The sequence below is a fragment of the Pseudomyrmex gracilis genome, unplaced genomic scaffold (assembly GCF_002006095.1).
Source record: "Pseudomyrmex gracilis isolate BER0280 unplaced genomic scaffold, ASM200609v1 scaffold_211, whole genome shotgun sequence".
Lineage (NCBI taxonomy): Eukaryota > Metazoa > Arthropoda > Insecta > Hymenoptera > Formicidae > Pseudomyrmex > Pseudomyrmex gracilis.
The window spans coordinates 128122-154942 of record NW_018020795.1 but is presented as its reverse complement, the minus strand read 5'-3'; the positions used below and the strand labels follow the sequence as shown (position 1 = coordinate 154942).

Here is a 26821-nt window from a genome sequence, read left to right as displayed (position 1 = left end):
AATTCCGCGTGCGTCATGAATTTATTTATATGATTTGTTAATGGAAACAAACGGCACGCAATACACATAAAAATCAATAACTATCGACGAGTAAATGCAAAAGCATAGTAGATATGATAAGGTTATTACCGAACATTGAGAGGTCAAATTTGTTTATTTGTTAGTGAGAGAGTTTGTCTCTTTTGTATTTACAGACTCTTGTTTTGTTAATCGAAACAAAGTTGTTCGGAAGCGCAGCCAAAATAAAACTTTTCAATTGATGTAAATTACTGTGTACTTATGCCATTGCGATATTAAATGACACGTAATGTCACGCATACCGTGCGTACATTCAGTTCAGTTTGTAATTGCGGATTCGATTGCCTCTATCGGATCGATTTGCATCTCGCGCCCCGCATGTCGTCGATCCGTGTACTGACTTGCAATCAGTCTCCAATTGCACGTGTTTCAACTGGAATTTCGAAATAGAACGAACAATTTGCGCGCTGTCTTTTTATGTTTGTTTTTTTTTGTTGTAGTTTTTTTTTTTCGATTTTTCTTTTCGCGGTCTCGACGTTTATGATGCCGTGCTGTGGTCGCGCATCGGTGAAACTGGAAAATGTCGTGGGTCGGTTTTGAAGCAACGTTTTGGAATTTTACAGTCGCACAATTTACTCCGCGCGTGTGCGCGTGTGTGCCGTGAGTAAACTAACTATTTGCGAGTCTACGTAGAATATATAATATGCACGAGAGGAATGGGGTTCACGAGCGACGCCTATGCCGTGAGTTTTCGTTTTCTTTTTTTTTCTTCTCTTCGAAGTACTAAAATGTTTGCACATAGAAACTCGCGAATTATAATGATCTTTTTTTTGATGTACTTTTTTGTGGTCGCACTTTAGATTATTTCAACAACTACAAATGTTACAGAGTGAAAATCACGTACAATAAGAATTTTCAAATTGATTTTTTGAATTTTACCATGTGTGATAATTTACGTTTAGAAAATATATATTTTGCATATATATATGTATATACATATATATATATCCAGTGTTTGACTCTTAAGGTTCTTTTTGATTAGTTTGATAGCAAGAAGATTTTTTTATGAGATATTCGTATAAATATTACACTAGTAATCCTATTTAGGAACGAACGTTTGCTGAATCATCACACGAGCGAGGCTGCGATATGAAGATGCTCGAACAGAACTGACAGTACTTGAGCACAGCACTAAAAACAGAGAAGCGGTGTTGCTTGTAGATAGCTATACGGAACGAGTTTGAGTTGAAGCGATATATTGACCGAGGCTAAAAGTAGTTTAGGATTGTAAAACGGTAGTAGTGATGGTACAGCCGGGATACTACTCCTCAAGCAGTTGAAGTAGTTTACGGACGTGCAAGGTTTGGTGGAACCGGTGTCAGCAGTGCAGACCGTAGACTTGAGAAAGTGGCTTAGGATTGAAAGTAGAAATGGTCTGATATGATACGGTCTCTGAGACGAGAGTTCGTTTCGTAGTAGTGTAGAGCGTCTTGGCGAACGTCAAAACAAAATTACATGCTTTCTGCATTGCGGAAACGCGTGGTAATATGCAAATATGTACATTTAAACCGTAATGCGAGATCTCGCAATACGTTTCATATCCGAAGCGGAATAATACATTCTTCTGTCTGAAAGTGTCTGCGTTTGACATGTTGATACGCTTGGAAAACGCAGACGCGTCTACGTTACCTGCGAAGTTATTAACTGCGCGGAAAAACAACTGAAGCGCTTCAGCAAATTTGTCAGAAGAGGAAACGCGCGAGGGAATCAAATGTGCGAAACAAATTTCGCACATTTCCGTCAAAGTGTGCGTACAAGAGTTTAACGTGAAAAAAAAAAAAAAAAAAAATAGTCTCAACGATAGTTTCTTATCTCAAGCGGAATTCTTCTCGACGTGTTAACTCTGAAGACCGTCTTGAGCGCAATTCTACACCTTTATACGAAGCTGCCGGCTGCAACTCGGGGGTGAGGGGGAAGGAAATGGATGCCCGTCCTTGACGAGCTTGTCGAGAGGAGTTGCATAGCTCGAATGTCACACCGAATGGATAAAGCCGGGATAACTTGTGTGTGTGTGTATATTTTTTTACACGAAGTGTCGGATCTTTCGATGTACAGAAGCGAGTATCAAGAGAGAAAATGCCTTCCTTCTTCTCTCTCTTTCTCCTCTCTTCTTGTTCGAAGTCGAATGTTCGTATTTCGACGCGTTAATTCCAGAACTCCGTCGCTTCGAACGCTATTTTCGAGGACGCGAAGCTGTCAGTTGCACTTACGGAAGGCTCGGCTACCAGTTCTGACGAGCTCGTCAAGGGAGGCGATAGCATCGCGATACAAAGGGAGAGAGGTGACGTCGGACGCTTTCGGCAGAAAGTGTCGGCAAACAGACCGCGGGAATGCTTTACTTTACGTGCTAGTGCATCGTTGCGTGCGCTCGCGCGTTGCGCACTATCGCGCGAATGTTTGCTCTCTCTCTCTCTGTCTCTTCCGCCGCAATATCGCCCGATTGGGGTAGAACGCGGGGGGTGCCCAGGCATCAGGAAGACGAGCGACGTGTGCCGTCGCATGTGTGACTCGTTACTTCGTGTAACATCTGCCGCGCTCTGACACACTCGACTCACTCTATCCCATCGGCTACGCGGATAAACTTGTTTTTCACGAAACCGGAAAAACGGTTGAAAAACTTGCGGTGATAAAAAACAAAAAACAAAAAAAAAAAAAACACAAACAAGCGCAAGCAAATGGCCTGCGCCACGTCTGTTCCGCTCGCTCGATTTCGTTGATTGTCCCGCGGCGCGGAATGCGAGGAAGAGAGAAAGAGAATATGGAGAACACCCCCGGTTAGGTATTTTCCCACTTTATCAAACGCGCTATCTCTGATATGCAACACTCTGTTGTTTCATGAAATCACGAAACGGCGCTCTAAGTGCATCGGTGATTTCGCGCGCAGATTGAAGTTGGCGCCGACAACGGCGATTTTGTCAGTGGAACTATTTCGCTATTTAACAGTAAAATCTTTCTGTTTGCTAAACATAAATAAAGTTCAATTTCTTGTAAAAAAAATATATCGCTTTGAAAGTAGATAACTTGTAGTGGTAATTATTACGATTTTTAGTCATGGGATTGAATAAATTCTTCGGGTGTGTTCGATTGTGATGTGTCGGAGCCAATGAACCGCGAGACAATCGATATCGATTTCACGTGATCAGATGTAGCGTTCGTGACCATTATTGCTTTTACAGTGCCTTTTGTTAAATGTAGCCTGAAAATTACGGGTTTTCCTCGCAAGAAAGAAAGTTAGATAACACACACTTGGCCACTACGGAGCTTTAATTTACGTCTCTCCGGTCTACGCCGGGTTTTCATTTGACCGCAGAGCGATAATTCGTAAATGAACATTTCTTAAGTGAAATTTTTGCGCTTATTTTATGTTTTTCGCGAATTGTTTGTCAAGCAAAAGCGTAGCAACAACACGTAATGTGATTGCAGTGTTAGTATCAATCTTTAGAAAAACGTCTTTCGAGAGAGCTCGAGAGACTTGGCAAGATAACTTTCTCCGTGTTTGCACGCTACGCTACGTTATCGGAACGTTCATCGGATCGCGCTAACTTAGATGAGGAGTAAGAGTCGCCGTTAACATGAAGAAGGAAAACGGCGCCGGTACCTAGCATTGTTGGCTGATCGAAAAAGATAAAAAAAAAAAAAAAAAAAAAAAAGAAAAGCGAGAGAGAGAGAGAGAAAGAAAGAACGAAGAGAGAAGAAGAACAGTGCAACAACACGCGGGCAGCTTCGATTGAAAAGTTCGGTCCGCGTTCAAGCAGTCGATTCGCGTTCGTGAAACTCGCGGAACGAAGAGCCACGGCTTACGTGAAACTCTGGCTGCCAGACGAAATTAAAGCGTCGGGATTGGCGATAAGAACACGTCGTGTAAAATACGAAATCGAGCGGTTTATTTATGTGACAAACGTAGTTCTGAACACGAGATAAGGTTTTGCACAGTAGCCGGACACGCTCTTCCCAATACGTGTTTCTCATTCTTTCTGATATCCTTGAATTTTTTTCTTTTATTTCAATAATCGTACAGATGTATTGCAAAATTCCAACGCGCGGAATGAAATCCGCGATGTTTTTCGCGATGACAACTCCGGTATCGTTGCTTTCAGAGAGAGAGACAGCATATACCAATTTGTTGTCTTTTACACAACTTGGTGCTCAGCCGTGTGCCGTCTTCCTGATCAACTTACAAGTCGAGATGTATGTTATTTGTTTTGCTGTAATTAGCAACCGAGTTGTTCGCGCGCGACACAGTAAGTTGACTTCCAGAGTTGTTGGCGTCGTAATACTTTTTATCTTTCTTTCTTTTTTTTTTTTCATCGGATATCTGATTACGTTCGTCTGTTGAATTACTTGTTGCAATTCTCGCACGCACACACACACACACACACACACACATACATGCGTGTGTGACTCAGAAGCGCGTATGTAGGAGCGTGATGACGTAATGACAAGAAGCTCTCGAAGAGCGAGCGGTAAAACTAGTGTGGTGTTTTAGGTTTGATAGGACTCATCTCACGTCACACGCCAAAAGAGAGGGCGCGAAAAGAAGGCGCGAAAACTTTTCTTATCCAACGGCGAAGTTCCGTAATCATGGGACTTTCCGCTTCACTTTCAGCGGCACCTGCCGCAACCGTATTCACGAGATTGCTTTGTTAGTTATTTGTTGAGGAACTCGGGTTCACTGCGACGAATAGACGTTTAATGAGCTCGTTCCGTCGTAAAATGTTTGTATAACTTCGTCGGGTTTTCATCGCAGGAAAGAGAAGACCGGGAGAGGAAAGGGGACGCGTCATTATCCGCTTCGCGTTAACCGCCGGACGGACCTGCGCCTCTGCGAGAAGGAACTCTCTCTATACAAAGACGCCTCGTCGGCAATTATCAGAGCACTTAGAAAAGTGTGTCCCTGTGTATTTTTTTTGTTCCTTTCCACCTGACGCTTTCCGGCCATTTGTCAAATTGAACGACTGAGAATTGGAGCACTTCGCATATTCGCTCATTCGATCGAGAAACGCAGTTGTTGCATCTTTATATTGAGAAAGTCGCTTCAGAATTTCATCATTCGAGATTCAATTACGAAATTGTTTTTTTTTTTTTTTTTTTTATTTTACGTAATAAAACTAAGGTAGGTTTTATTGATAAAACATAAAAAAGAGCGTATATAAATTTAAGGACAGTTGCGTTTATAGTCTGTAATTTACTGAAGATAAATGTGTAAATACTGGCACATCGTCACACATCCGTCTCTTACAATCTTTATCAAATATTACCGAGAGAGTTTCTCACTTGTTTCAGCAGAAAATATATTTTTTGTCCGTCTATCTGATCTCGTCGCGAGATCAATAACGAAATAAAGACACGGTTCGGTCAGATTGGATAAAAAATTTTTGATACTTACTCGACTGCAATATCGTATTTATGGATTTGATAGTCGGATCGGTATAAATTCGAACGTCGAATCCGAGCTTGTCTAATGACTCCTTAAGATCCAGCGAGTCTTTCACGGAACCTTTTCTCGTGTTCATGCTCTCGAAGTTCACGTGATTTAATATCAGCGCCACTCCCGTTCTCTTGTGGTTCATGTCGTATTCCTCGGCGAACGGATCGATGTCGATTTTGACAGCCCTTTGAATCTCCGACGAATCTCTGCGTAAAAAAAAAAAAAATATACGTATCGTAAACGTGACGTTATTAATTGTGTCCGATCAGCGTGAAATAGGACGTGAGCAGTTCAATAACAAAAATAGTCAGTAAAGCGACAAAATTACGAATTGGTTTTACAACCACATTTATTTCACTTGTATATTATGTAAAATATATATTTTTTTCTAACTAATAGTTATAGTTAAAATGTGGAACATAAAGATCCGACGTGATATCTTGATTTTGTATTCTGAGATGTAACACGAGTTTGCTTCAACAGTGAAAGTCGATATCTTTTGTAATTACAGTTAGAAGCAAGTTCGTGACGACTATAACGCAGCACCCTCTCGCACGTTCTTATCATAGAAAGTTCCTAATGTTCTTTTGAATGTTGACGTTATTCCGAAGACGTACTAAAAGTGTGCTTACCTCTTCACAATCGATCACATTCCATTAATTAACGTCTCGAAAATGACTATCAGCGATATTATCCCGGAAAGTAGTTGCAACCTATCGGAGAACTTGTAATGCGGCTTTAGTCAAAATAGAGCGTAAGTGGATAACGTAATATTTATTTTCAGATTGTGTGAAATATGATGAATCCGCATTTGCGCTATTGTTGTAACAACACGGCAAGAATGCAACGTGAAAGATAATGAAAGAACAAGAATGAAAGAATAAGAATAACTCGAGTGTGTTTGTATGTATATTTTGGTTTTGAATTTTCTTAATTAAACATTTTTATTTTCTCTTCTTAGAAGAAGGAGTACGAATAATGAAATAGACACACACACACACACACACATTACAATTTTAATATAACTTCTCTATCTCATTAAAAACATTCTCCAATATAAGTTAAAACCGATGCTTCGCGCTTGATTATAAGGAACGGCGGTCGCCATTAGTGAAAAAAAAAAAAGAAAAAATCCGCGGACGAACGAACAACGGGAACGAACAACTTCCGTTTGTCTCTGTAATTGTCCGAGTAATTTCGTGCACCGGAAAGAAACAAGCTTTGCGTAAGCACGCACCAACATAGATGAGTGTAGCGCATGATATTGCGAGCGAAAGAAATGTGAGTGGCATTTTAGCGCAACGTTCTCGTCTACACATTTGGCGTAATTAGGCGACAGCTAGCTGCAGAATCTCGACTTGAGGACAGTCTTGAGTGAATGGATCGTCCGGACGATGCATACAGAGAGAAAAAGAAGTGAATTAAAAAACGAGGAACGGAAGAGAAAGAGAGAGAAAGAGAGAGAGAGAGAGAGAGAGAGAGAGAGAGAGAAAAAAAAGCATAAAGAAGCGGATGTTTCTGGAGAACGTTTTGCCTCTTTGCAGCTGGCTCCGAGAAAAATATCGGAGCATTTCTTTTCTTAAAGCGAATGAAAGCAAGAGAGAGGACTTGGTCCGGAAAATGTGTGCATCCGGTCCCGTACCTTTTCGCTCACGCGGACGGATATTCTGTTTAGCCGTAGGACTCGGGCGCGGAATCATAACCCGGTCAATTTAATTTCAACTTCGATTGCGCGCTCGAAAAACTTCCGTTAACAATCCGCTTTTCGCATTTTATCGCGCGCGAAAAACGTCTCGACTTTTCCGCGTGCTCTCGCACGTACAACACGCGACTCCGCAACTTTCGCGAGTTGCCGCGCGATTACGATCGCGCTCAGAATCGGCTACGCCGGTCGAAAGTAAATCGGCGATATTGCCCCGGATAACACGAGGATACGCGAGGCAGAACTGCTCGTTGCTCCGAACGTACCATAAACTTCAAGGCGCTTAACCTTCGCGCGGTTAAGCGCGCTCTTAAAAGTTCCGAGGAGCTTCGAATAAACACTGTATAGGTACACAGGACGATTCACTTCAGTTTGAAGATCGAATATATAGATTAAATGTCTCATGATTGCACGAAGCAAATAAAAAGAGAGTTTTTATTGAAGCACCTTAAAAAAGCTTCTTACAGTTACAGTTTAAATAAATGATAAAAATTGCCAAATTGATTCTGACATTCGAAAATCGAAATAAAGATGCGATCAATGTTTATTTATGATGTCTCGGAAAAATAAAATCTTTCAAGAAAAATGTAATTTTTAATTTTGCGTTACGTTCACACACAGTAGAAAATGATTTACTTCGCAAATAAACCAACAATTACTAGACACACTGTGCCACGTGTACCATTAGTCAGACCACATACTGGAATGACAAAGCAACATGTACTCGCGACGTTTTGTCCGCAACAACTGACACACCTGTAACGATGAATATGTGCTTCTACGTGTGTGCACATGCATAGAATTTCTGTCTCAGATATGTGCTGATGATTCTCGTTTCAATGAGTATTCCATCTCACATAGTCTGCAATAGTACAGCGAGCTTTTGTTCGCAAGCGCTTTTATTTTATGTTATGTCTGTATATTTGTTAATTAATAATCTAAAAAAGTTTTTTTCTCGTTATATATTGCAACGTTACATTTTCCTGTTGATTAAAAAAACAAAAAACAAAAAAAACATAGCAAAAGCTAGAGTTTCATAAATGTGTCAAAATTTGCTTTTTATATTTCCGCACAAATGTTAAAAAATAATTTCTTTAAAATGTAATAATTTCTTTGAAATATTTCCGTGGAAAAAAAATCATATATATTATTTACGAATTTTTTGTGTGTGTAAAAAAACACTGGTTTAGATACTTTTTTCACGCATGTGTATATTTACCATTTGAATAATTGAGATTGATTGCGTTAGTACTCGCGTTGCGTAGTTTTTGAAAAAAAAAAAAAAAAACTATACGGCACACCGAAATGGATTAAAACTTTAAGACGAGGGAAAAACTACGGGATGAAAAAGCCAACGTACAAGAGTCATGGGCGAGCGGCATTAATGGATGGATGCGCTGACAAATATATGGAAATGACACCCGCTCAGCCGCGCATGCAGTCATGCCGCGAGCGTTCCAAATATGCGGGGGACAGCGCTGCTGAGGCGGAGGAGAACGAGTACAGAGAGAGAGAGAGAAAGAGAGAGAGAGAGAGAGGACGTGACAAAACCACCGTGGGCCGCTTACGAACTAGTCATAAACGTGGTGAGCCGGTGGCCATTACGAGACAAATGTTCGTCGTGGGAGAAGTGAGTTACCGGCATTACTGCGGACTCTGCGGCGTTTACTTTGGGCTCTAAAACATTTTGCGCCTAACAGCTTTCCCAGCTCGCTCGCTCTTTCTCTCTCTTTTCTCTCTCCTGCCCACGGTATTATGAATATAAATCTACTCCCGCGAGCCCGTCCCGCAGCCCTCGACCTCTTCGGTATCCGACAATTACACCGACCATGTGTTATGACCGGCTGCGGAAATAATCGCGCCGAAACACCGCCGGATCGTTTCCACGTGTCTAACGACGGTCTCGATAAAAAAAAAAAAAAAAAAAAATTATAAACCGCCGAGAACAGATAACGACGACGTCTCGTAACGCGTCCTCGATCGTGTTTTCCCGCGATAAGCCTGGTTTCTACGTGGTAGAATCGTGTTTGAAACAAAAATGTCTCTCTTGAACTTTGTCCGGGAAATGCGGAATTGTGTAATAAAACATGTACAATATCGCGCGCTGTGATTTTTTTGTGATGGTATATAGAAATAGATTTTAGTTTTGAAAAGCAATTTAATTGATCATATGTGTAGAGCAGAAGAAACAAAATAAACTATCACCATATGTCGCGATATGTGTAAATAATAACAAACGCGTAACTTGATTTGCATGAATAATGAATTATATGTTGAAACAAACGACGTGCATTTGCAAGTAAAAACAACAATTTGCAAAATATAACAAAACTCGGCTGCGATGTGTCAGCAATTTTCGAACAAGCGCAACACTGGCGTTAACTGATTGCGCGCGTTGTTTCTTTATCTTTAACAAGATTTTATCCAGACGTTGAAGTGTGTGGAAAGCAAACAAGGAAACAATTTTTTCCTACAGATATTCGATACAAATCAAAGTAATCGTTTTATTGAAAAACAAAAAGTTAAATATTGCACGAGAAACGTTTGTGTAAACGTTATATTATTCTTTAAACTTATTTTTTATTTAAAGATATCAAGATTAATCGGGTTTCCATTTGCGACAAAAATACAGAGTCACCGGTTCGACACACCATTTGCTTTTTATCTTACGATGTGAAAGACAGTTAAGAGACGAGACAGCAAGCGTCGGAAGACGCTGAAAAGGCCGCAGATAAAGGGTCGCAAGTCGATTACTCGCAGTACCTACATATCTCGGAACTTTATATCGGTCGCGACGTGACGAAGTGGTGCTTACTTTGCTTTCCTGAATGGCCATCCGTCCGGCACGCTTAGTCGCGACATGTCCAACGACGAAACGCTCTCCTGTTTCTGCTCCGAAGTGCATTTGTCCGCCTGCATGTCCCGGCCGGGGAAGGGAGATATTTCCCAAACGGTGTCGATTTACAGTGTCCCGGTTCGCGATACTCCGCAGCGTCGTGTTGTTCACCTGTGCGCACCCGAAGACAAGTGATTTTGTGCATAACGATCCGAATTTATCTTATCGCACGGAAACGTTCGATAAAAGCATCGGCCGATAATGATCCCCCCCTCTCCTCCTCTTCATCGATAATCTACAACGTCGCCGTGTCCGTCGAGTGCAGTTAGCTCGATATCGCTGGCTTGCACGGATTTCGGATATTCGCTGATATTAGGCACTTTTCGCGACGCCGCATTCCGGATACGGTAAACGCTCCGGTCACGTGTATGGGAAATGGCGGTCACGATGGAAATTGGCACGGCACTTCCGAGTTAAATGCGGGAACTACGAGACCTCAGAGTGTGTTTATCGTGTACGATGTACAATAATACGAAGAGTAACATCGCAGCCGGGCGGACAGTAGAAAGATAATTTTGTTAACAACTAATTCTCGGTTCGAGAATAATTTTGATTGCGTCATAACGGTTGGAAGAAATTGTTTCTTTATATTGTCTAGCTACATTGTCGCTTTCGCGGCGCTCTACTTTCAAATTTCGTTATTGTAGATGTAAAAAAAAAAAAAACAAGAAAAAAAAACAGATACATTTTGTACATTTTGTTGTTGCTCTACCAATAACAATCTTTTTAATAATATTCTTTCGATAACAACATGTGATCGCCGTGCAGAATTAAATACATGCCCTTCAGAAACGGAATATCTGACGACTTGTTCTTTCTGCGATATCACGTCTTTGAGTTTTTCAATTCTGTCGTCAGATATCAAAGCGTTTTATCCGCGCTCCTCTCCGTGCTGAGAATATCGGCGTTCGGCGCGCGACGTGTTTGCGCCGGCGTACGATTCCGCATGCTATTCGCGAGCTGTGCATTTCGAGCGTTCTACTTTACTACCACTTGGACCGATCGACCGTGTACAGTATGGCTTCGCGGTTAATCCATAAAGGTATTATTCGAATCGGCGATGTATGGCCGATTCAAGTATGATAATGACGAGTGCGTTTTATGAGTGTTCTTGCGCGGGAAAGGCAAATCGGCACTTCTCAGCCGATGTTTGTCGAAACGATCATTGAAATAGGGACGCGTACTTTAGACGAATCAACCGGCGAAATGAAAGAATTTTCTTCTCTGCTCTTTCAAATACGCTCGGAGAACAATAAGAAAACCCGTCGGATTGTTGGTGATATCTCGGCAAAGCCAGCACATCCGAATAATACCGTGCGGGAGATTTTCACGCGCGTGTTCCATTTACGAATGCAAATCGGAGGGACCATCTATTGTTGCGCGTAATTGATCCACGAATTTAACGCGGAAACATAATACAGTAGAACTCGGGTAATTTCGTGCGCAAGAACCCGATTTCAGAATTCGAAATTATTTTCTTTTATTTTTAGTCAGCAATCGATGGCGAGAGACAACACAGATATAGGTTTTCTCTTTCTCTTAGACTCTTGGAGTCTATCTTCATCTCAGAGTCTATCTAAGAGTAGCGCAATCACTCAAAGAATAAGGAATTATTAACAGCGAAGGAAACTGTTGGTTTATCCATAGAGGAGAAGTCAAAATTGTGTGATGCTCAAAATTAATTTAATTTTGGAGTTCTACTATGTAACGTAGATTGGCATTGTTCAAAATTATTATACAGAGTATTATTTATTTTTTTATTATTTTATTTATTATTTTACTGTGTAGAATTTATGCAATTTTTTTTTTATATTAGGTCGATGGAAATACGCTCTTTGAATATTTGTCGACAATTAAAATGCACTTTATATTTGCATGAAAAATAATTTTAATATATAAAGTTCCTCTTGCGATGTACATACAACAAGTTCATATTTGCGTACGTACAAGTTCGCTTTCCTCTCTCTCTCCCTCTCTCTCTCTCTTTCTCTGTCTCTCTATGTGTGTGTGTTTAAATGTGTAAAGAGCTTATATCGAAATATGACTATTATATCATTTCCACGAAACTCGGAAAGCGAGACTCGACGTTCTCTACTTTCGTCCTCAAATAGCCGGCGGTAGCCGAGCACAGCCGTCGAGCTTTCATCAAAGCTCAGTTCGCGAAGTGAGCCCAATGGACAGAAACGCGTCCATTTACTCGCGTTGCTGATGCTTGCCCCAGATCACTGCGAAGAGCGAGACATACGATCTTCTCTTCTAGACAGCGGTGTGTGACAGTTTTCTTCGACCCACATCGCCGCATTATACTCATCGAAAATCGCCAGTCATGACACATACCGAGCTACATGTCCACTTACATAGGAATTTTCTCTTTACCGCGCAACTTATCATTCCTTTTTCGAGATGCTCTTGACGTCACAGTGCTTGATATATGATACTGCCTTATTTACGTGACTGCGGTCATATTATATTAATCGCGAGTGTGCATCAAAATTGCAGCGATCTGAATAATCTAGAACGTGCCAATATCAAATTCCAAGAGGAATTATATTTTGAGCTCGAGGCATCTCGAAGAGGAAACGTTTGACGGTAACGAATGCACTTGACATGGTCTATCTTTTTCCAAGAAGTCACTTTTTTCCATATTTTTTATAACTTGAAGAAATTTGCTGACAGCGAACAGATTAAAAAAAAAAAAAAAAAAAAAAAAAGAAAACAATCTGTGAACTTTTGTTCTCTTTTTTCTCTTCTTTTTAAAAGAGAAAAATTTCCGAGCGAAAATTTCATGCGTTAAAAATTGCGACAACTTGATTAAGCGAAAATACACAATTAGAAACCTGTTATCTTGTTTTCTAGACGTACAACATGGACGCTCAGGTTGGCGAATCGTCGGCATGCGCGACGGCTCTGCTCTGCGGAGTTAAAGCCAATTACGAGACCGTTGGTTTGGATTCGTCGGCGCGCTTCGACAACTGTAATTCCAGTTCCAAGGCTCGCGTTCCTTCACTTATTAATTGGGCCCAAGATCAAGGTGAGTCTCCGCGAGTTTCGTAGTAAGTTTCGATATTACATACATCTAGAGCGCGGAGATATTAATATTTACATGTATTCAGCGGCGCGAAGTGCGGGATCAGAAATGTTTCGAGTAGTTCGAGATTTTCGAATAAAAATTTTAAATCGAGACCTCCCGGATTTGAATAACAATTGTAAACATACGACAATTTAAAAGTGTTCGTTCGTTTTGTACTAAAAACGGAAGATTGAATGTTGAATTTTGTGCAACAAAAGCAATATTGATTTCCTGATTCCAAAACGGAAGAGTAGAGGAAGACGCGTGGGTCTTCTCTCCTACACGTCCCTCGTATAAACAGATTAATCTTTCTAGTTGGATTGTTACTCTACTCTACTGAATTTCACGCTCCGACGTTTACGGTCCTGCGATCTCGTCATTATGAGCAAACGTAATTAATCTGCGCATACATCCAATTTGGCCGGGACGGGCGTTAAAACGATTAAACTGCCCAAACACGGTACACGATTAAATGCCCCCAACGTATAAATTGAAGTCGCGCGTGCGCGCGCGTCCTCGCGCCGCACACGGTGCACATCGTATTCTTGGCGCTTCTCGACCGGAAGTCGATATCTAATTTACGGCCGGCGCTAATTGCACAAGCTAGAGCGATTCGCTTAATGGAAGATTTCATGTGCTGTTTATTAACTCGCTCTCGCACATATTGAGGAACGTTGGTACCGAACTTTCACGATTTCGTAGCTCGCACTTTGTGGTTCCCGTATTTGTGGCAGGCGCATTATTAGCTCGTAGCTTTAATTAATAATACAAATATGTTAATTAACAATGCACATACATATGTTAGTTTTGATTGTTTTAGAAATTTTTTGTACAATAGAAAAAGTTAAAACATTTACTACAAACATTTAATTTGTTTTAATTGATACGTCAATTTACATTTCGATATGTAATCTCAACCAGTTTATGAGACAGTTTTGTTGTTTTGAGATAAGTTTCAATTATATTAAATAAAGATTTATTTTGAAAGTATCACAGGAATTTAAAAATTATCTGGGATTGCTAAGATCTCATTAGCGATTTGCATTTCTGCAAATTCAACGAAATCTCTCATTTGTTCTAATCAACATTTTTATTAAAATAAAATCTCGAATTCTCTGACGAAGGGAAATTAGACGAAACACGATGGGGGAATGCAAAATTTTCCGGGAACGCATATAGAAATTAGCATTTCGCGCTTGAGGTTAAGATATCGATAGGATTCTCGTCTCTATTGTGTATGCGAGCGACGCCGTAATTTACATACGCGTATTATCCGATAGGAGACAATAATCTCGGTGCATCCACCGGTAATCGGTCTGTCCAGGATGCCGAGATATTCGCAATGCGCATCCTGGCGTAAGGAAACGCGAGCGCGCCTCGCGTCAAAGGATTCGCGTATATTCGAAAGGGCTTTGTCGATAGAAAATGCAATTAGAGAAAGGCGGTCGTCGCGCTTCACAACCGTTAGACGGGCGTCGTAGTCAAAGGAGGAGCGGCGCCGTTAGACATTGTCTCTGGGTATTGAATATAAATCGCACGAATATATGCTCGCTTATATGATGACGTTTTATTATGTCGTTGCGCTAAAACGGCGCCGTTAAAGCTAAATCAGAAATGAGTGTTGCACACACGTGCAACGAGTGTATGTGTGTTATTATACGCATCGCGCATCGTTGCAGCGGTCTATACCGGGTGTCTGTTGCAGACGTAATTATCGGCGATACAGTTATAATTGCTTTTGCGCTGCGAGACTCTGTAAGTTTACGAGCGGGCGTGCCGTGGCGGTGGCGGCGAATTAACGTTACGCGTTTCTGAGTCATTAGTAATTGTTTACGGTTGTTCGCAATCACCGGACACCGCAAAAAGCGACGCGCGAACGAGCGCGGCGCCCGCCGTCGTAATCCGTTTGCAACATAATTTCTTGCTTCTGCGGGAGCGATGTTCGCGCGCACAGATGGTTCGTGAATTTCGCACGCACGCGCGCTATGTTGAATAATAAAATAATTAACTACACACAAAAATATAATGCCGCGCGTATATGTGCGCGCGAACATTATTACAAATTCCAACGACACACGCCTCGTTAGCTACCTAACAAGTAACTCCCCTCCAAACAAGTCTCGCCCCCTTTAATTCACCGCCGGTAGGTGTTTGTTGTTTTGTTTTTATTTGAAAGTTGAACATATTCCCTCTGTATATAACGTTTTCGCGCACGTAAGCTCTTCGACCATTGACAGGTAAACTCTGTTTAATTGAAGTATACGATTTTCTTGCCAATTACGGAACTGTAATATCACCTGACGTTTGGGGAGTTAGGAAGAGGAGGAGACGGAGGAAAACGGGAAGCGGAAGCCTGGGGGGATTATAGGCCGAGCAATTAACGGGGTTTCTTCCCTCGTTGGCGACGCGGTATTGCGCAATGTCGCGAAACACAGGACTTTCTGCGGGTCGTAGCGCGCGGTCGCTTGCTCCGTGTTTACGGCAACAAACAGAGGCGTTGGTGTTTTTGAGTAGTTGACACGTTGCCAACGTGGATCGAGCGGCAATCCGGCATATGTATGCGAACACGTTGCTGACACGTGCGCCACCGACGCGGGATCGAGTTGTATGTACACGGCGGGAGAGAGAGAGAGAGAGAGAGAGGGAAGGGGGAGATGAAAGGACGAGCTTGCTTCAGCGCGATCATTAAGATGAATGGCCCGAGCTGATTAATCGCACGCCGTTTGCCGTTGACACCGTCGGCTTTTCGCGCGCCCGCGGCTTTTTGGTCCTTTCTCACCGCGGCGCGGGGTTTGGTCACGTTCTTTAGCGCGATGTGAGATGACGGCGCGACGCGACGCTTCGGAAAAATCGATGTTAAATGCGCGGAAGGAGCAGGGAATTTTTAAAGTTAGTGAGAGAACGGATGTACGTAACAAAGCGAAGAAGAGCAAAGACAACACGGGAGACAATACAGGAGTAAATAGTACGAGACGTGTCAGTCACTTGAAAAATGTCGTTAGTTTTGCACACACAACAGACAAACAGCGAGCGAGAGGGTAAATGTTTAAAATGAAGTAATTCGGTACACGGAAAAATAGTTTTGCTGTTAAATGTGACCGGCGGAAAAAAAAATTTACCAAGCCTAACCGAAGTTTTTGTTTCATTAACAAAATGTTTCGTTGGCGGAGCGACAAATTTAACAGACTTGGCAAATTTTCTCGCTGGCAATACTAATCTTCTTGCTACTCCAGTAAAAAAATGTTTTCGACGCTTGACGTTTCCATGTTTTTAGAAGAAAAAATTTAATTTTGTTAATTGTATAGACATAATTTACAGGCGCGCGACGAATAGTTTTTTTTTTTTTTTTAATTATCGCAAATGGATGTATTAACATGTACCATCGGCGTATCTGTGCTATTTCGTACCAAATCGGGTAGAGGTGTCTATGGTCTACCGTTAAATGTCCACAGATTCGGAACGTCAATGTTCCCAATACCGATTTCGCATCGGGGAATTCTCGCAGTAAAGCAACTTCACGCGCGAAAAGGGGTGAGTTAGATACGTGAATGGGGCTGTTCTCGAGCCGCGCGCGACTCACTACGGTCCATTTCGCGCATCTCGAGGGGCGAATAGAGATTCCACCGATTTCACTCTTCTCTCTCTCTCTCTCTCTCTCGTTCGTTTCAAAGCTCCTTGAGTTATTATCTTAAATCGCGAATCGTGCGCGACCTACGAAATCGGACGGGGGTTTTGCCCGTGGATAAGGACGAATTGAGAACGAGACCGCGAAGTATCCGGCGAATGATTCGCCGCGGTTCTCGTATTTACGTTCCCCAAATCCGAGAACATCTTAATGCGGGGACCGGCTTCAATCCTTCTCGGCGCAAAATTTATGTGAACACGCATAAAAGAAAGAAGAATAATAGCGTCGACTGGATTTTTTCGCAATTTTAACGCCATTTTCACGGTTTCTATATCTCTAACCCCGGATAAGTCTAGGATTGATTTTTTAAACTTCCCCCGTAAAAATTCGAACGCAATCTGTTTTCACAACTTTTCAATTTGAAACTTTTCAGTTTGTAACTCGGTAGCTAAGCCTCAAATTAAATTGCTCTTAAAGCAAAGTCACTTCGAGTTAACGAAGAAACAAAGTTTCTCGTAGTACGTTATTACCGGGAGCTCAACTTGTCAAAATGCTTTAATTTTCAAAACAAGATGTGAGTAAAACTAATTATGTAAGTAATTTATGTTCAATAACTTTAATATATTTTTCAATAATCTTGTTTACTCTTGTTTACTCTTTCGTTTAATTATGAAATTCGAGCTCTTGCAATTTTATTTTTTTTAATATAATTTTTTTCAAAACAAAATATATCTCAACTATACGTAAACGCGTAGAGTATGTTGTTTTATTCATCTTTAAATTGAAGTTTGTGAACTGCGACATAAAACAATTTCTTCTCAGATCTAAGCTTTCAGAGATTAATTTTGTTACGAAGGATCGAAAAATAAGGTCGCAACTCAAACGGGATGCGTGGTGATAATTTCCAGTCGAGATATATCAAGATCAAAGGATACCTAAGCGGATCTTTAATGAAGGACTACGCATCGACACACTCAGCTCGATTAGCATCGACCATCCACGCTCGAGCCACTCTCGTAATTACTGACCTCGGCACACGGTTGGAACAAGCTCCGCGTGCCAGTGCCAACTTAATTCCTTACTCTGTTCCACGCTAACTTCCGAGACGCCGTCGAAGATTATTGCAAAACGCTCGCGTAATTAAAATGCGATCTCACGAGCGTCGCGCTATACGATTCTTCGATTACATATCCGACTTATTTTTAATCATCAAATGCATATTAAACGTTTTACGTTATTATCTTATTACGTACGAGATCTAAGTACTTGTGTAAATTGAAAATTTTTTGCGAAAGAGAACATTGATTAAAAATATCTAATACCACGTACACTGAGTTGTCACATCTGACACACAAAAAAAAGAAACAGAAAAATCACAATTTTAGAAAAGTAATTATTACTACCGGCTAAAGTGTCTTTTTCGCAATGAAATTTTTAATTTTCATAGAGAGGTAACTTGGGGATATTTTACATATGAGATGCAAACCAAGTATTTTACATGAATTTTTTAATTGGACTAGCACAACACAAGCACGCGCTACGCGCACGCTATTATTGCTTTTTTTAACGTGTAATGTCAGTGAACTTAATCTGTTACCGCAATAACAGCTGGTGTATGGGTAATTCTCAAAAAACGTAATCTCCGTGGTATATTGACATGAAAAACATAGATAGAAGTGTTTTATATTGCATAGTTACGTATTTATATTACAAATGATGACTTAAAATGGTATGAAAAAAACATAATTCATCGCTATCCGTTAGTTTAATAATACTTATTTTTTATCAAAAATGAAAGTTGAAATTTACGCGTTCACAGAGAATCACCCATATACGTCTTACAAACAATATAATACACATGATGTACATATGAGAGATGTCAGAAATAACGCATGAAAATCAAATTCGAAAAATAAAAGAAAGAAGGGAGAATAGAAAAACACCATGTTACTAAAGTCACGTGACAGGGAAAAGAATAAAAAAAAGAATATGATATATATAATATTCTATATCTATATATAATACACACACACACACACATATATATACATATCGTAGTCATGTAACCTCTCCGCGGTCGCGCGGCCGAGGTCAGTGACCCCACCAAGATCGCGCGGCCGAGGTCAGTGACCCCGCCGCGGTCACGCGACCGATGTCAGTGACCTTACTGTAGTATGTATATAATACATATAATTTAATATAAAGTATAATATTATAAATATATAATAAATTATATGTATAATATACATTATTTATGTATAATATATATTATATATTATTTAATGTTATATATAATATATATAATATAAATTACGTCACGTTACTTTAGTCACGTATTGTTTTTCTACTTTTTCCTGTCACATGACTTTAGTTTAGTCACGTTTTTAATTTTCTCCACGTATACGACGAACTGTCAAAATCACTTTTCTGTCATTATTTACTCTCTCGATCTTATCGATTCGACTTCGAAACGCGCAGTTTGTGGTACACATGGATTTGTTTTATATAGGAGGATTTAATCCGTTCTTGTACAAAGTAGTTAGTTTGACAAAACGCGAGCCGCAGTGGAGGATAAAGTTTCTCACGAAACGGGTCAAAATGACATTCTTTTTTTTTATGATTTATAATCGGCACGAGTCTTCATTATACAAAAAGAGGTTAATTCTTTGTGTATTAATTTAAACGTTAAAAAGAAATTATACTTATTTGCACAATCATCCGGCATATTGGATTGTATCGACTCCAATACGCTTACTTGTCAGTGTAAACGTGTTTATGTAATTACATTTGGAGTTTTGTATGACGAACAAAAATGACGTTAACTCATTGCATTAATGATCTCTCATTGCGGATAGTTATTCTCGTATTTATGAAAGTGCGCGCAATTCCGTTAACAAATGTTAAACACTATCTTCGAAAAATATCCGCTTTCCAGGATTTCTCTCGCACAGGGCGGGGGAAGAGGGGGTTTGTCTTTGCTAAGAATTTACATCCGCGAGAGCGAGTGACTTTGCGTTAAATACGGTACAAACAAGTCTACATTCGGCTGAATAATACATCGACTCGACTTCGCCAGTAATAATCCCCGGTTACGCCCGGCTTCGTGCCCGGCTCAGTTCGACATTCTAAAATCCACTCTGCCCCCAATGAAGTATAAATCGTACTGATTCGCCTCGGGGGTCGCTACTCGGGAAATTTGTCTTCCGGGTCTACGTCGGTGGCTGGTGCACGCTCCTGCCCCGCTTAAATGCGATAAAGTCGGACGCGGATACGAACGACCGCGAGGATCCGAAGGAGTGATTTACGAAAGCACGTACGCGCTGCTGGGAACTCCGCCAGTGGAGAACAAAGAGAAAGAGAAAGAGAAAGAGAGAGAGAGAGAGAGAGAGAGAGAGAGAGAGAGAGAGGGAAGGAAAGAATAGTAGAGAAGGCGTGACAGGCGGAAAGAAGAGCAGAGCGGAGGGAGGGAGAGAAAAGAAAACTTTGCCACTGAAGAGACAATTCGATTTTTCTGTTCGCAGGCAAATCGACGGGCCTGGTTACAACCACCAGGGTGACACACGCGACACCGGCGGCTCTTTATGCACATGCAGCCAGCCGTTACTGGGAGGACGACGGCAAGGTGCCACCTGCTGCACGTACCTCGTGCAAAGACATCGCGCGTCAGCTGCTCGAGGACGAGCCCGGCAGTAACATCACTGTATGTAATAATATCCCACCGTCGGCTCGTTGTGTGAGCGGTGAAAAATATATGATACTTTTTTTACGCGCTTTACGCTAGTTTGATAACTATATTTCATCGCGAAGAGATGCAGTCAGGAAACTTTCATATAAAAGAGGCAAACGAGAGATCGATATGCATTTCTCCTTGATATTTGCGCTTTATGATCCAATACGTGCGTTTTACGTATATGTTTTATAGTTTCGCGAACTCGTCATTCTATCTGTAAAAATAAGTGACACGTTTATTGTTTCGCAGAAGAATTTTTTTCCCGAAAACAAATAACTCAATATTCAGAACAAGTTGATATTTGACGCGGTGTGTTGCGTTCGTATCTAAAGATGGTTTTCGGGTTCGAACCACGTTAGTTGCCATTTTTTTTATACCGACGTCTCGTGAACATTTCAATGTCATCAGAATATTAGTATCAGGTTAGTCTTGAAACCTTGCCCGAAAAAACTAGCTGAAGATTTGAATTTTTTGATTGTAGCACAAGTTGCGCGTGATAAAATCTCGATGAACTTTTCCATCGTGTGAGATTACGAACGAACACGCTTTATCGAAAGGCGCGGGCAGCCGATGTCGCAGTAAGATCTAAAAATAAAATGTTTAGATATTATTTTATTACTCGAGTCTCGCGGAAAGTTACAAAGTGCGACGATCGGAGATGTAAAGCCTGTCCGATATACGATTATGCTCGTCAGATGATGTACAGTTATGATATTCCTCCCGGGCATATGAGTAAAATATAAAATCTCGTGTATCGCGGCTTGTTCGTCTCCTTTATCACATTTTATTGCGCCTTCGATCTTATATCGATGGATATAAAACACGACGTGTCGTAGCGTGTTCGCGCCTTTTATCACATGATGCTTGTTTTAGATGTTCTTTCTGTACTGAACAAATCGTCACAACGAACGGAGGATATTCTGTTATCGTTTGGCGGTTGTGTGCGTGTACGTTGTTATTCTTTCGCGTTTGTGTTTATTTGAAAAAAGGAGAAAATAGATTTTTATAAAGTTTTTACGATCTGTGAGAGAGAGAGAGAGAGAGAGAAAAAGAGAGAATGAGTGAGAGTGAGAGTGAGCGAATGAGTGAGTGAGAGAGAAAGAGAGAAGAGAGAAGGGAAAAAAGTTATTCATCCGAAAAACTGTGACCTTAATATGAAATATAAACAGCTGCTGATTACGGCCTGATTAAACAAAACAAGAAAAACTGCGCGTACAATTTCTTAAATGATAAATATTGTTCTATAAATTTATACATTTGCATCTTATAAGACAAGCTCACGTCGCGGTAGAGACTACTAGACGCAACAGAGTTAATTAGCGTTCCTTATCTGTCGAAATGACTTGTGATGCTGTTTTTCGTAAGAGTTCTTGCCTCGAAGTCCAAACGAAGCAAAGAACTCCGCGGGCTATTTCATTGAAACTCTGTCTTCCGAGAAAGTTCAGACGAAACTTTCTTTCTCATTAAAGTCGTTTCGGCGTGCCTCGTCAGGACGACACGGATAGACGAAATCAAAGGTCGATGAGTATGATGTTGATGATGAATTAAAATTTTTTTTTTTGCTTCAAGATCTTGCCGGATAGAGCAAACAAGCTCGAAAAAGATCTATTTGCGCAATGTTTAATCAAGATTATTATTATAAGATTATTATAAGATTATTATTATTTTAAATTAACCCTCAATATACACACACTATGTCTGAGTCCCTATTTAGCCACACGTGGATTAGCATAACCCGACGTTTTCTTTCGCTTATAACTCGGGCTGTAATCAATCAATTTTGACGACTTTTTTCTCAATCGATAGCTCATCATCTCAAAAAAAAAAAAAAAAAAATGAATATTTACATGAGAAAGTCAAAAATAGTACAAGGCAAACGACATTTCAGAAAGAGTAAAAAGGAAATTTTAAAATTTCACGTGTCGGTTACAACGCCCTGAGTTACGCTAACCCAGTGTGTACACTGAGGGTTAAGAACGTCACTACACGTGTTATGTGTGTGTGTATTAAAATAGCATTTTACTTTTGTTTTATGTGCGCCAAAAAGTGTCAATATATTTAAATGCAAATCGCTTTATTCTCTAAATACACATCGAATGAACAGAGAATTTCTCAATTATATAAAAAATAATCAAGTTTTGTAAAGAAACAATTGCGTTGCAATCGAGACAAAAATGTGTTTGTGAGAATTTTATTGAGCATTTTACTTTAATGCAAAAATTGATACGATTGATGCAGGTAGTGCTTGGTGGCGGCAGACGTCACTTTGTATCAAAAGTGACTTTGGATCCGGAAGAACCCGACAAAGAAGGTAGACGATTGGACGGTCGGAATCTGATCGAAGAATGGTCCAGAAATTTTCGATTAAGAAACATACCCGCAAAATATATCTTCAACAAAGAACAATTCGAGAGGGTGGATCCGAAAAGAACGAACCGGCTTTTGGGTATGTAACGTAACAAAGTTTTATCGTTACTTTTTCCAAATATCTTGTTTTATATTAACGGTTGTGTCTTGTATCTTGTATCTTGACAAAGTTAAAGTTTTAGTAACTGTTTAGTTATTTCAATGAAATATTCTCTTCAACGTTTTCTAACTACGTCATAACAAGCATTAATGCATTTTCATTAATAATTATTCCTTGTGTCAGTTTGCCAAATACTCTCGTCAACTATTCTACGTCTTGTAAACACTGTAATTTCCATTCAGGATATTCTAATGACATTGTATATGCGTGATTAGCTAATCATGCTGCAGAATATGCTATGTTAATCTAGTCTCCGAATATAGGTTTATGATTTAGGGATTAATTATGCAATACGCAGCTAAACATTCTATTATTTACTCGTATTTAACATCTAGGAATTAAAATTTCTTCTGTCCATTAAATTATTTGAAATATAAATTGTGTGAGGATTTATATATATGTATTTTTCGTTTGAATCGTTTCCGAAGATTTCAATAAATTCAATTAAAAAAACTGTAAAAGCAATAAAATACTAAAATTTCAATTGCAGAAAAGACTACAAAAAGTTGCGAATATCCAATTTATTAATTCGTTGATTATAACTTTTATTTATTCGTTTTAGTTACGTTAAACACTGCACAATTGCAATGAAATATATAAATAATATTTACATAATTGTGAATAACATGAAATTTTAACGTTAGGTTAAAACGAGCAACGATTATTTGCGCGCAGTACGATTCGTAACCAACGATTTAATTTTCATAAAAAATTCATGAAGTGAAATGCATGAATCAGATTGGAATTTGTCACACATGTGGCATACGAATGTCACAATGGCTTATAAGAGTTTAATTTGACTGATCATTCACGCTCTAGATTTGTTTGTAATACGATTGGTCTCTCTGTGCCCGTATTAATTGCGTACTGTTGTTAGTCTGATAATCAATGTATTAATTATTAGACATTCAGCGCTCAGATTATGAGATTACATCGTGTCTATCGATCGTTTATTGATAACTTCTCTGTGTGCCTAGCTAATAAGATAGAGTATCAACTGCTGATCAGTGGAGTGAAATTTTCGGATATTCAAGAACGTTGCGTGCAATCAATTCGTTTCCATCAAACAATAATGACACGTGAAAAAACGTCAAAAATAAAAACGCGAGCTGTTGTTTGACGCGAGCGACAAACTAGTGATTTCAAAATTATAACAAAAATATTATATTTCACGATATAAAAATTCGTTTGATCAATCAATTTACAATCGTTTAGTTATTTTATCTTCTGTCGTCATACTCGATTAAAAATTTTTTGTGTTGAGTTTTTCTACAGATGTTTCAAGAGTTTTATGTACAGATACCGTTCGATTTCTCGCGTCTTACTTTTCGATTTCACGGTGTCCCGATTTCCCAACTTGCGCCTCTTGCAATTTCTTTATTTTTGTCCACACGGTTTCCGGACTTGTTTCCGTAAAACGCGACCCAATTATTTACCTCAAAAAAAAACTTGTTTTGTCGCAGGTCTCTTCGCTTATTCTCACATGGACTTCGACGCCGATCGGAACACAAACGACACCGGCGATCCCTCTTTGGCGGAGATGACGATTAAAGCGCTTCGTATACTTCAGAACAACCCCAACGGATACTTCCTTTTCGTGGAAGGTAAGTTGTGGAAAGTTACGACACGCGGGGGTGGGCGGGGAGGAGGGGAAGAGGGAGAAGAAGCTACTTGCAAGAGTTTGCGGTGGCGAAGAGAGCATACAGTAAGAGAGATACATCTCCGGCGAGATGTCAACAAGGAGAGCCAGTTTCAGGCATTTTACGATACTCCACGGCGAGACAAAACTTCAGATTTCTCGCCGTTCTTAAACATAGAAACTTACTATTTTTAAGAGGAAATACGGCGACGACAAAACGCATCCGAGCGGGGAAACAATTCTTTTGATGCGCACAATTTTAACGTTTTAAAACTTTTAACACAATTGAAACGATTCACTCGCGGCCACAATTTGCAAAACGCGCTGTAATGTGTTATTTTGCATTCAAATTCGCAGTAGTCGAGTTAACAACTGCGAACTAAAATAGCACAGTTCTCTTTATTTTATCAACGCGCAAGGAAACGTTTAAATATATATATATATATATATATATATATATATATATATATATATATATATATTTATGTTTTATATTCAAATTACTCTGACGAATTTCTCTTTTATATGTAACTATATATGTATATACATACGCGAGTACGCAACTTCGGAACATATCGCTTTCACCGAGATACTTCTATCCGCAAACTGACGGAGAACTAAGAGCTTTTTAGGTTTTTACAGAAGTTGGCCGCTTCCTTCGATGCGGTTGCGGATTTCCTTTGTGTTTCTCTGATAAACCGCGCTTCCTATATAGACCGATGCTGCGGTCAACACATTTTGCGCTAGAGATTTAATTTTTTTACTAGCGAATAATTATATTTTGTCAAATAAAAAATAAAAATACTACGTGGTCTTTGATAGTTTAGTATTTCGCAAAAATTTATTCGCAAATTCCATTTGTCTACACATGACACGGTATTTTCTATTGTGCAATAATAGAATTATAATTGATATATTATTTTAATTGATATGTTCACATATATAGTGCAAAGAAAATCGAATAAAAACATTTTAGTTTGATATTTTAACGGCTAGCGGGTCATCGGTGCTCATTCTTTGACATTTTTCAAAGCAACTTTTACTTCTACGCTGTGTTGTTTTCTATCCAAACGGTGCACGGGTCGGTCTTTCATGATAGGCAAAAAAAGAAACAGCCTGACATTCATGTCAGGCTCGTGTTCACGCTATCAGACTTCAGTAATCGGACAGAAACTGGTCTATTCGATGCGACTTGGACCGTTTGAGAAAAAATTTGCGTTTTGTTTTTACTCGAATTAATGTTTGAAAGATTCGATACAGGTTGCCTCTCAATCGATAAACTCGATTGAAACGGAAAAATTCTAAAGTGTATTCGAAACTCGGGACCAAGCTATAGGTTCTGTACTGAGGTCGCGAGATCTTCAAACAATAAGCGGTTTATTTAAATAAAGAGATAAACAAAGACGAATGACGCGCGTGTATGCGTGAGGTTGTAGATAGTAACATCAAAATTTTTTTTCATAATTTCATTGTGACTATCATGGTGGATAACACACGTGACGTACGTACATATGTGCGGTATAGATGCGCCGAAATAACGAACGGAGAAAAAAAAATAAATAAATGATGCGCAGAGTAGGAAAAAGCATTTGCAATTCAATGAGAGCTGTCCGACAAAAAAAACCGTACCGCGCTTTTATATACGCACGTTCGCACGCGTCCAAATTTCGATTTAGTCAGCGAATGAAATAAAGCGCGATTATAAACGCGCAAGCAATATGATAAATCATTTTCCGCGCATTCAGGTTTGTTTGTGAATTCGGAGGCGAGCGATCGGTAAATTGTTTCGATGATTTTGAAAAAACACCGCCGACGCGTCAAAGGTGGCAACGGGAAAAGGGACGCGACAACAATTTATAATAGAAGTAAATTATTAAACGAGCGCTTGACGGTTTCGCGCGCGTTACGAAATCACTTTTGTATACAGGTTGTTTCAGAAGAATTGTGATGGTCTACAAATATTTTATTAAATTTGGAATTCAGCTGACGTGCGGACAATAAAAATTTTTAACGAAAGATGTAGAGAGAATAAGTGATGGTTTTTCTCTTCGAATTTTCAATAATAAAATTGTAAGAAACGGTTTGTTGTATCTTTTACCTAAAGGGAACAATGTTTATTTTTATTT

At 39.8% G+C, this 26821-nt stretch overlaps 2 protein-coding genes across 3 annotated transcripts in view; one reads left to right on the top strand and one right to left on the bottom strand.

The window, feature by feature from the left end:
- Positions 1–10240, bottom strand: part of LOC109858528 (caspase-1-like) — a 34940-nt gene extending 24700 nt beyond the window's left edge. The window contains exons 1-2 of one of the 2 annotated variants that reach the window (XM_020435883.1): positions 10024–10240; positions 5465–5712 (exon numbers count right to left, since the gene is read on the bottom strand). In XM_020435883.1, the coding sequence (XP_020291472.1) occupies positions 5465–5712; positions 10024–10127 (352 nt within the window). In that variant the 5' untranslated portion in view covers positions 10128–10240. Of the gene's footprint in view, positions 1–5464; positions 5713–6138; positions 7733–10023 lie in introns of those variants that run through there. The other variant, XM_020435884.1, reaches the window with a different exon arrangement.
- Positions 1–26821, top strand: part of LOC109858527 (alkaline phosphatase-like) — a 172988-nt gene that overhangs the window by 102253 nt on the left and 43914 nt on the right. Inside the window, exons 3-6 of the mRNA XM_020435882.1 lie at positions 12961–13135; positions 20321–20499; positions 22768–22975; positions 24520–24660. Coding sequence (XP_020291471.1) covers positions 12961–13135; positions 20321–20499; positions 22768–22975; positions 24520–24660 — 703 coding nt within the window. The remainder of the gene's footprint in view (positions 1–12960; positions 13136–20320; positions 20500–22767; positions 22976–24519; positions 24661–26821) is intronic.